The following is an 11,610-nucleotide window of genomic DNA, read 5'->3' as shown; positions in this document are numbered from 1 at the left end:
GAATATTTCCCTATTTATAAGCAGGATGTAATTTTATTCTCGTTTTTCTACTTTATAATGGCGTCATGGCATTTAGTCTTTCATGGGGATCTGCAAAAATTGTGAAACCATTTACTTTGTTTACAATTATTTACTAACTAATGTTTGAAATGAGAGCAAAATATTTATTATATAGAATAAACATAAATAATTGAGTTTTTTCTAGAATCCTATGTTGTCGTCAGCCCGTTGTCTCTTCATCCTTTCTCGTGTTTCATTTAATAGCTTTCTACAATTTACAAAAAGAAGAATTTAAAAATAAGATGGACTCTGTAGTACTATTGTAAGAATTCTATGCACTATTTTTATCATAATCCATTGTTTTAAAAATTACTCCAAAACAATAAAAATATACTTTAAAATTTTTATTCAGACGAAATGCTATTTCATAAATAATTTTTTTTTATTAAACTTCATAGAATTCCATAAAGTTTTGAACAAGCTTTAAATTGTAATCCCAGATTGAATCTAGATGATAACTGCAAAAAAAACATGGAATAGATTTTCATTAAGAAATAAGAGAAAAAAAACCAACTAATTATGCTCTGCATAGATGCGGTCTTTTGAATATAAAAAAAAACATCTGTTCACGTTTAATGAAAGGAAAGTTGACAAAAGTATTGATATCTAAAAAAAACAATTAAACCACAGACTAACCCTAAATGATGACGCCGCCCCCCCTTTTTTTTTGTAAAATGATTAATCAGACTAGACTTCGTGAACTTTGCCATTTCTCGTGTCTTTAATTTTTATGCGACAAATCTTTACTTATTAAGATATTTTTCGCTGGTATTTACTTATCATGTCAAAGTCATGTGTTTAGCCATGCTGGAGTTGACGAGTGCGTCGAAAAAATGTCACTCAGTCATTTTGAAATTCAAAATACAGTAACACATTGCTTACGCTGAGACTGACAATCATGGCACCTTCAAAGCAACACAGGATTGAGAATGTTTAACCCCAAACACCCCATTCTATTCTAAAGAACATCAGTTAATTAACTCTCGTTGTATCTTACTCGGTTGACTCGAAAGTTTTCACGTGGTCTAAAATAACATACATGTAGCTGAATAATGATCCCCACTCAGTATAAGCTCTAGATATATTTGAAGTCTAAGGTACGACCATTTGATTTGAGGGGGAAGTATGAGATATATGAGTGAAAAAAATCTGCCTTGAACAAAAATTCTGGCCGTACCTTTATTGAAAACAATACTCCTATCCACTTTTTTGCTATAAGAACTGAAAATTTCCAACAGAATAATTTAGCATTAAATGAACATGATGAATAAAAAACGGGCGTATATTTTTTTTTTTTGGGGGGGAGGGGGGGAGTTTGCAGTTCTGCTGTTTCGCCGAACTGATATATTGTTTTTTTCCCCTCAAGACGAGACTGCAACCTGACTGCTGGGTGTGGTCTTTCTGTCTCCATTTATCGACCGTCGTTCATAAATTCGTTGTTACTTCAGACTCATTCATAGCCTTTTGTTGATTTAAAAACCCTCACTTCCCTTCATCTTGTTTGGTGAAACATAACAACCAAACATTTGAATAAAATTGCGTGTTCGTCTGTTTTAACTCGTGTCGGTCGTATTGTAAATTCCTTTGAATAGCCCGGCGTATATCTTTTTTATAACAAGAAATCTAACGAGGTTATGCTCACTTAACATACAACAAACGAGAATTTTCCCGGTCTTTTTTTCACTGACAAGTCTCACATCAAATATATCAGTACATAGCTATGAATCCATACTATCATTTTATGATAGACAATTAATAGGGAGAATAAAGCATAAAAAATGTCCTACCCTAACACTTAACAGCAACTATGAAAAAAAAATACAGGCCCCACGTCAGTAACCGTTTAAAAAGTGCATATTACACTTATTTTATGTTTTTTTAAGGCTAAAAAAAGGTCCCAAAAATTTTTCGCCTCGCTACGCTCGCCAAATTTTTAAAACTTCGCCCTCTCCCCTGTAAAAAATCCTGGATTCGCCCCTGTTTTATGTACTATCTATTTGACTAATAGTATTTTTTTAGTTAAGGATGAACATGTAAATAATGATGAAATATAACAAACCTTTTTAAATCCGTTGTTTCCAAATTTTGGATAACCTCCTAAACCTTGCATCCCCATTCCTAAACCTGTGCCGGGATTGTTCCATCCTTCAAATCCAGATGGATAAAATCCAGGATCCATCATTTCTTTAAGATATCCACCATTTCCATCATTAAATTGTCCACCTATTCCCCTTTTGCCATTTTTATTCCAATTTTCTAATTGAAAAATGATATCTTGTGTTAAAATGTGCTTTATTGTCATAATATTACTTTTTATCATGCTAAAATACATTATCTTTTATTCTATCAATTAACTTTCCGCTGGTAACATTTCTATATAAATCTGTGTTTTGTGAAGAATAAAAGCTCGTTCATATTTTAAAAAAAATCTCCTTTTTATGATGAAAAAAATGTTTGTAGGTTATAATAAAATATGCCAAACGTACTGCTTTCGAACGGAGTTTTCTTGAGGAACATACATTAGAATGCTTAAGGGAAACAAAGAAAAATCAATGCATGGTGAGAAAAAATTTTATGATGACAGCCATAAAAAGAAGGAAAATACAATATGAAACTAATTTTACTCGAGGCAGTGAGAATCTTACTACTGTTAAAATGTTATGAATAGTTAACAAAAGTACCAGGATTATATTTAAGTACGTCAGACGCGCGTTTCGTCTACATCATCACGCTCATATCAAAATAGTTATAAAGCCAAACAAGTAAAAAGTTGAAGACCATTGAGGATCCAAAATTCCAAAAAGTTGTTAAGAAAGTGTCAAATACTAGTATATGATAATGGTGTACTAGGGAAACGAATAAGAAAAAAGTCATTGAAGTTATTGAAATAATATTTTGATGAACAAACAGAATTTCATGCAATAAGTAAAAATTAATGAGTCCATACACCAAGAATATACAGAAAATCCCATTTTTGTTTTTAAACCAGAAGAAAAAAAAATTAATTTTCAAAATATATCGGATGTGTTCGGTTCAACAAGATTTTTTTTTTAAATTACTATTCCCATTCACATAGGTATAAGAAAGTAAGTAATTTACTTTTTTTTTGTAGTGACCTGTATAAAAACAATGTTTCATACAATTATGTTTTTAAAAAAACCCACACCAAACTATACCCGACCCATTGTGCCTAAAAGATCAGGCTAGAAATTGAATGCGACTCACTATAACCTGGCCATCTGGTAAAGTCCATTTTTAATCCATACACACATGCACACAAAAGTCCCAATAAATACACAATTATTTTCTGCCGCCCGAATAATTGCATCTGAAAAAGAAAATGATACAGTTGTTTGCAAAATAATAATTAAAAAAAGTTACTCAATTAGATGAATTAAAAAAAATAGCTACTGAAACTACTACAAAATGAAGTAGATACACAAATTTATCATTATCTTTATAAACAGATTCAAACCTTTACGCTTCAAGTACACAGTGCAGGAATAACTTTGTGGAAACTACAGAATAAATTCTTTTTATAGTCAGACAATAAACAGCAAAACAATTGCGCATTCTATTTGATGTGTTTCAGCTTTTGATGTTGCCATTTGATTAGGGTCTTTCCGTTTTGAAATTTCCTCGGAGTTCAATATTTTGTAATTTTACTTTTTTTTCTAATTAGCTAACTACGACTGATATCGTTATTATTAAAATGTTTTGATAATTTGTAAGTTTGGCTTCTGAATTATTAAAACATTTTAATAACTTATAAGCTTGGCTTCTGAATTATCAAATCATAGTAATAAACAATTTTCAATAGCATGAAAACATAAAATTATATAATATGAATCATAGTACTCATTGACTAACAAGAGAATAGCGTTATAGATCTAAAAAATAAACACGAGATATAAAACTTGTAGTTTTCAAACCCGCTCTATTGTCAGGTACCTGTTCCACGTGAGGAACATAGGCATACGAACACCATATCTTAATGTTTAGGATTACTTAGAGTGTTGATGGTAGATCAGTGCGTGTTACTATAAAATGTATTCGAAACTATTTTGAGCTTGACTCTTTGCATTGATAAATAATGTAAATTGCCCTGAAGATGTGTTTTTTGTATGTCGTTGGGTTACTGTCTCATTTTTCGGACTTTTTAATTATCATATGTTTTAATTGTCATTATTAACTCAAATATTCCCACACAATTATCTTTTTGTTAAAAATATATGTTTCTACTATATCCGATAATGGACTTTAGCAGATTATCTTAACATTCGACAATAATTGCTTAATCCGTACTTACATTTATTTCTTTATTATTCTGTTTTATATACTACTTAAAAAATAGTTTATTTTCAGTTTTGGAAATGTTCTCTAACCATAAACATCGGGCTCAATATTGTAACATCGTAACGATACTTGTGCATCTCATAATTTTTACAACATTTCTAAAGACTAGCAATGTTTCTTCAGCTTATCTGATTAACAACATATATTTATGTTCGCTCATTAACTATATAATACATAATACATACTCAATAAACACTTACGGTCACTTTTGATATATACCAGGCTGTAAATAAAGATGATAAAGCCATTTTTACAAATTATTTTAATGCATGACAAGTATATATAAAGCCTTTCTTCAGACATTGAAAATTTATATGGTATTGTGAGATTAAAATGAATTTTGATGAATTGCTGTCACTCTTTAAGTATAAAATAGAATGGGACAATATTTTGCCCCCTCTCAAGCTAAACGAAAATAGAATTAACATTTGTAAAAGAAAGGTATTTCTTATTCTATTTTTTTCCCTTTTATTACGAAAATGAAAACCAAATTTCATGTTATAACTTGTATTTTTGTATTATACAAGTTATAACATGTACAATATTTTTGTACATTTTATAACCTGTACAAAATCGCAACCTGTACAAGACATATACAATGAATGACAGATTGATAGATCGAAAGATAGATGAAAACATGTAGCAACAAAGACAGCTAGATATATAGATAAAAAGAAAGAATGATTTTTTTTGGTGGTCATTATCGTACTTGTCATTGTACCATTCTTGTTCGGTATTTGTTGATATCACACATAGTTCACACACATACACACACACACCTTAAAAAGATCTATAAGATATATTGCGCTTAAAACTAGAAAAAAGAAAACGAAAATAGTAAAACATTTAATAAAAAGTGTCAACAATTTAAACATTTAAAACGCCTTTTTTGAAACAAATTACATTTTCGTTTTCATTATTACACATTTAAATAATGCACATTTTTCAAATTTGAATATTGCACAGTAAAATGAAAAATGAAAAATTGGAGCATTTTTCATTTTTCCATATCAAACGTCAAATTGAAAAATGCTCCACGTTGGAGTATTTTTCATTTTTCAATATTTGAAGTCAAATTGAAAAATGCTCCATGCTTGAGCATTTTTCATTTTTCAATATTGTAAGTCAAATTGAAAAATGCTCCACCTTAGAGCATTTTTCATTTTTCAATATTGTAAACTAAATTGAAAAATGCTAAAGGTTAGTATTTTCAATATTTGCTTTTAAGAATGAAATTGAAATCTGTTTTGTTTTCTAAAGCAAACAAATCCAAATGTTTAAATATGTTTAAACTTTTGACAAAATAAAATCATTTTTAACACAAACTTATTGTTATTTGTTTCAATATCTTCGTAAAATCAAAAATACAATTCCATGAAAATCACAAATTTCAAATCTCACAGAGAAAATGTTTTTTCGAAAGTGATTTCAAAAGATTTTTGTTACATTTTTCAAACCAACTACATTTAAAACTTGCAGAGCAATTTGAAAATTTATTTTTCATTTTAAAATGATAAATGTTTGGCGTAAATGTACACGGACGATATACGATCGAGTAATTTGTCCATTATTGACAAAATAAATCATTATCAAAATAATTTCCCATTAAAACATAACGATAATAAAAGAATGATCATTTAAATCTACTTCTCTAGTTACAATTTTTATATCTATGTTAAAACACATCAAACTAACAAATTTCTAATTTTCCTATAAATTTATGAAATGGTTAAAAGTAATCAAAAAATCAACCAGATAGAGATCTTGTCTTATTGCTAAAAGAGTGGCGAAAGATACCAAAGGAACATTTAAACTCATACGTCGAAAATAAACTGACTAAAGAAATTACCAACAGACAAACAACAGTACACAAACCACTACATTGAACACTAAAAACAGCAACACGAACCCAATCAAGACATGGGGATATCTCATGTGCTCCGGAAACTAAAGACAGCAACACGAACCCAATCAAGACATGGGGATACCTCATGTGCTCCGGAAACTAAAGACAGCAACACGAACCCAATCAAGACATGGGGATATCTCATGTGCTCCAGAAATTCAAGCAGATCCTGCTCCACATGTAGCGCCCTTCATGTGCTCGTGATAGTACAAATCCAGTGATAAGTCTGATTCGGCAGGTCACATTAGGGGAAAAGGGGGTGCAAATCAATTATAACACAAAATAATTAGGGAAAATGAAAAGCCGAAACAGAGACTTGAACTATGTCTACAAGTGTAGCTCAGTCTCAATGTCGATTCTACAAATCTTCCTAACATTGCGGCTACATACTATCTCTTACAAACGTCTTTTTTCCTTAATTTATAAAGACATCTGTTATGCTGTATCGTAATATCATGATATGTATATGTAGATAAAGAACATGTCAATATTATCCGATTTGGTAGGCGAGAGAATTCGTTGATGTGTTCATGAATAATTACACATTATTTAATCAAGAAGGGAGTTCGACAACCATGCAATCACGGCAAACGAAAATTTGCAAAAGTCCAAACTGGTAAGTTTTCAAACATATTCCTGTTGTGAAAAGAAATTGATGGCATTTAGTATGCACAGTGAACATTTGAATATACTGTTATGACTTATTCAGGGACGAATTTTAGAAGCGTTGATAGAAGTAAGAAAAAACAGCAATAAATGAATAAGCTGACTTCATAGCAATGGTCGGAAGGTGAACCGGTATTCTGGTGTTGTTACTAAAACCGTTTATTGTTTTACGGATAGGGAAGTTTTTTTCATTCCTTTTTTTTTTGCTCGCAAATTGTATGCATCGAGTCGCGTTGTTCCGTCCGATGAGTATGAAAATAAAGAAACAGTTTATGGTACTGACCAAAGAATAGATCGGCATATTTCATACACCATCATGTAGTAAAATATCAAAATATAAGATTGTTGCACATATCTTAGCATGAGTTTGTTGTTGTTGTTGGTTTTTGTTTTAATTCTTTTGATATTTTCCTTTGATGCAATACATTTTAAAGTATAAAGCAAATATGCAAGACAAAATCAAATGAAAAACAAAGATAAAAATATAAATGCTTAGGCAGACAGATTGGTGTCGGATGACATTTGATGGATTACTAATGCATTTTTTTCTTCTTATTTAATTGGCCAATATAAATGGCTTTATTATATCTTCTGCTTTTGTTAAAGTGCATGTTATTGGTTCTTTTAATGCTTGTATGAACTTGGAATAGTGTTGGGTATGTCACCAACTCTATATCCTATTTTCAATTTTGCATAAATTTAATATATATAAAGATGAAAATTTGTTTTATTTTGCTTACACACAAAGTGGTTGGTACTATATCGTTATGTTTTAAAGTTCATCATGATATGTAGTTACACTTTATGTTTCCCAACTTTTATTTTTTTTTGTGATCGAGAAGATTTATGTTAATTAAATGAGATAATCTATAGGAATAATACGAGTAGCTTCTCCAGAAGTGAATACCTTTGTTAGGCTTATACAATATTCAACTATTTACCTCTGTACCTTGTTTGATAACAATTACCAATTTGATATTCATGCCTTGTTCACACGTACATTTAATTCGAATAACGTTTGAACTCAGCATTAAGATGGTATCAGTTGTGAAAAATAAAATAACAAAAATACCGAACTCCAAGGAAATTTACAACGGAATGTTCTTATCAAATGGCAAAATCAAAAACCCATGTATCAACAGTTAACAATAAGCAAAGACAAAACAACAACTAATAACATGTAAGTAAGATGATAAACAACGTCAGAACCTAGAATATATTCTTCAAGAATAATGTACTATTTGTAACGATCACACGGAATATTTTTCAACCATGTCTTGGTATCTTTTGATGAACGTTTTTTTTTTATTTAGAAAAAACAACTAGACGTTCATTGGCACAACCCTGGTTCATTAACTGTTTGTGCATACATTGGTGACGTTTTACACAGTTTTTGGTAGCATCTGTAAGCTCTTCAATACCAAATGAGTTGGGAAATGTATATCCCAATTGCAAGTGAAATGGGTGCATTGCTACTAAGGTAGGGGATTTGGTCATTTCAAAATTAGAATCGTCTCGTTTGTCATAGATTCTGGCACAAAGAAAACGGCTAATGTCAAATTCGAGGTAAAAGTCTAAAAAAAAAAGAGGCAGAGGATTAGGCCATGCCTGTCTTTTTTTTATCTGGAGGTCATATCAATGAAAACCCAACCAACAAAGTTTGGAAAGTGACTGAATGAACTCTGACCCATACAAAAATATGAATAGGTCGGCAAAGAGAGGCGCACAGTTCGTTTCCAACGGAATGCCGAAAATTGGTTGAAAAAGTCTACTTTTAAATTCAACAAATATATATTGTCAAAAAGAAACTCTTCCAAACTGACCACTCGTTCCTCTGTGTGGCATGTTTCACCTTTTTGTTTACAATTAAGCAAATATGCTGCATGGTATCCCAAAGAGTTAAATTTATAGTGTATGGTACCTTTTGTTTGTTGAAAAGCATTGTGGATCAATGCTTTTCAACGTTTTTTCAACATCACATAGAAATAGTGATATACAGAGTTGAAAAAAACAAAAGTTTTGATAGAACTTATTACAGAGAAAGATCAAGGTTTAAAACTATCCAGAAGTTCTTAAGAATTTTCAGAATCATCAGAATTGTCATAGATTCTGGCACATACATGTTTATGAATCAGAAAGTCAGAATGTGAATATATATGTTCAAACTCTTTTAGGTCATTTTTAGTAGCAATAAACAAAAAAACTATGTCAATTGGACATGCTTTGATACTATATATGCCCTTGAATTTTTACTAGATAACATTTTTGTTCGCTTTGGAGATTCCGTATATCATCAGATTATCGGAATTCCAATGGGGACTCAATGTGCACCACTTATTGCGGACCTGTTTTTGTATTGCTATGAGTTACAATTTATGACAAAAATAAGCAAAGACCCATCGAAACAACATCTGATAAACAAATTCAATAATACTTTTAGATATTTGGATGATATTTTGGCTCTCAATAATGACGACTTCAGTATGTATATTAAAGAAATTTATCCTGTTGAACTTACTTTAAATAAAGCTAATACTAACAATGACCACTGCCCTTTCCTCGATATTGATATATATATCACTAACGGAAAGCTGAATACTAAATTTTATGATAAAAGAGATGATTTTTCATTTCCTATCGTTAATTATCCATTTTTAGATGGTGACGTTCCCTTGTCACCATCTTACGGTGTTTATATATCTCAACTTGTACGATTCGCTCGTGTATGTAACAATGTTTTAGATTTTAACGAGAAAAATTTATGTATTACTGAAAAATTATTACACCAGGGTTTTCGATATCACAAACTAGTCAAAACATTTACTAAATTTTATCATCGGTATAAGGACATCATTCGTAAATATAGCTCAACATCCAGACTTCTTATACGTTCAGGTATTTCACTTCCAATTTTTTATGGAAATATTCTTTATAAATCACAAAGGTGGCAGTATTCACCTCAAAAACTAACAAAACCTTTGAATAGACTTATTAAGAAGGGATATAGTTACGATACTGTTGACAGGTCATTAAAGATTGCATATTTTGGCGTTAATATTGATTCACTTATAGGGTCTTTGCATCGGAACCAGAGACATGTATGTATTTATATGTCTCTGTCGGAACTAAACACATTTATTCAAAAACCAGTTGTTGGCATGACACGGGTTATGTTCTTCTCATAATGTTATGATGGTATGATACTAAACCCCTAACGGGAAGGATTGTGCCTGATGTTCATATGATGAAATCATAATCTTTCAGTCAGTTTAATTGAAGTCTGGAGCTGGCATGTCAGTTAACTGCTAGTAGTCTGTTGTTATTTATGTATTATTGTCATTTTGTTTATTTTCTTTGGTTACATCTTCTGACATCAGACTCGGACTTCTCTTGAACTGAATTTTAATGTGCGTATTGTTATGCGTTTACTTTTCTACATTGGCTAGAGGTAAAGGTGGAGGGTTGAGATCTCACAAACATGTTTAACCCCGCCGCATTTTTGCGCCTGTCCCAAGTTAGGAGCCTCTGGCCTTTGTTAGTCTTGTATTATTTTAATTTTAGTTTCTTGTGTACAATATGGAAATTGGTATGGCGTTCATTATCACTGAACTAGTATATATTTGTTTAGGGGCCAGTTGAAGGACGCCTCCGGGTGCGGGAATTTCTCGCTACATTGAAGACCTGTTGGTGACCTTCTGTTGTTTTTTTCTATGGTCGGGTTGTTGTCTCTTTGGCACATTCCCCATTTCCATTCTCAATTTTATTAAACTATGCAGAAATTCTTAAGAATTTTTAGAATCATCATATGCTAAATACCATTACGCGAGTTAAAAGGTTCACAGTATTCTTGAAGACCCTCTTTCACTTCGGACATATTTTTTGTCAATCTAATGGATTCTTGTCTAAGTGACACACTTAGGTGGGTGTATATCAGGTTTATCTAAATTAGAAGAACAAGATACCGAAAATATATTAAAATGTATTACCATGTTACCAAAATGTTTCGTGTGTCATCTAACCAATCAAAATGTTTCGTGTGTCATCTAACCAATCAAAATGTTTCGTGTGTCATCTAACCAATCAAAATGTTTCGTGTGTCATCTAACCAATTTTGACAAATAACCGTCTTTGAAAGCTTCTGTAACATTTAAATAGAAGTAACGGCTTTCAAAAACATGGAATATTAATACACACATGGTGTATAATTTAAAATAAGCATACTAAAAAAAACATCTCGTCAAAATACTACACAGGAATATTCGGGTAAATCAGTTTAGGTCAGGGCTAGTTCAAATAAACTCATCATAGATACAGGGAATACAATTTAATATTTACGCCAGACGCGCGTTTCGTCTACAAAAGACTCACCAGTTACGCTCGAATCAAAAATGTTATAAAAGGTCAAATAAAGTACAAAGTTGAAGAACATTGAAGACCAAAAATTCCTAAAAGTTTTGCCAAATACAGCTAAGGTAATCTATTCCTGAGGTAGAAAAGCAATGCACTAAGCAACAGTTTAAATATATTGATATGTTAAAACCATTTTAATCGTATTGTTTGTTTTTCAATTGGAAGTTCATTCTTTGTTTAGTTTCACACTTGATCAAATTTTTGCTGAAACA

The 11,610-nt window shown here is 31.1% G+C and overlaps 1 protein-coding gene across 1 annotated transcript; it reads right to left on the bottom strand.

Moving 5' to 3' along the window:
• Positions 1–143: 143 nt before the first annotated feature.
• LOC143066497 (uncharacterized) lies at positions 144–3,660 on the bottom strand. The gene is made up of 4 exons (XM_076239410.1): positions 3,536–3,660; positions 3,286–3,388; positions 2,120–2,316; positions 144–268 (listed from the first exon to the last, which is right to left on the bottom strand). The coding sequence occupies exons 2-4, from the start codon at positions 3,386–3,388 to the stop codon at positions 254–256; spliced, it is 315 nt and encodes a 104-aa protein (XP_076095525.1). The 5' UTR covers positions 3,536–3,660; the 3' UTR covers positions 144–253.
• Positions 3,661–11,610: the final 7,950 nt, after the last annotated feature.

This window comes from Mytilus galloprovincialis, chromosome 3 (genome assembly GCF_965363235.1).
Source record: "Mytilus galloprovincialis chromosome 3, xbMytGall1.hap1.1, whole genome shotgun sequence".
NCBI lineage: Eukaryota > Metazoa > Mollusca > Bivalvia > Mytilida > Mytilidae > Mytilus > Mytilus galloprovincialis.
This window is presented reverse-complemented; position numbering and strand designations above follow the sequence as displayed.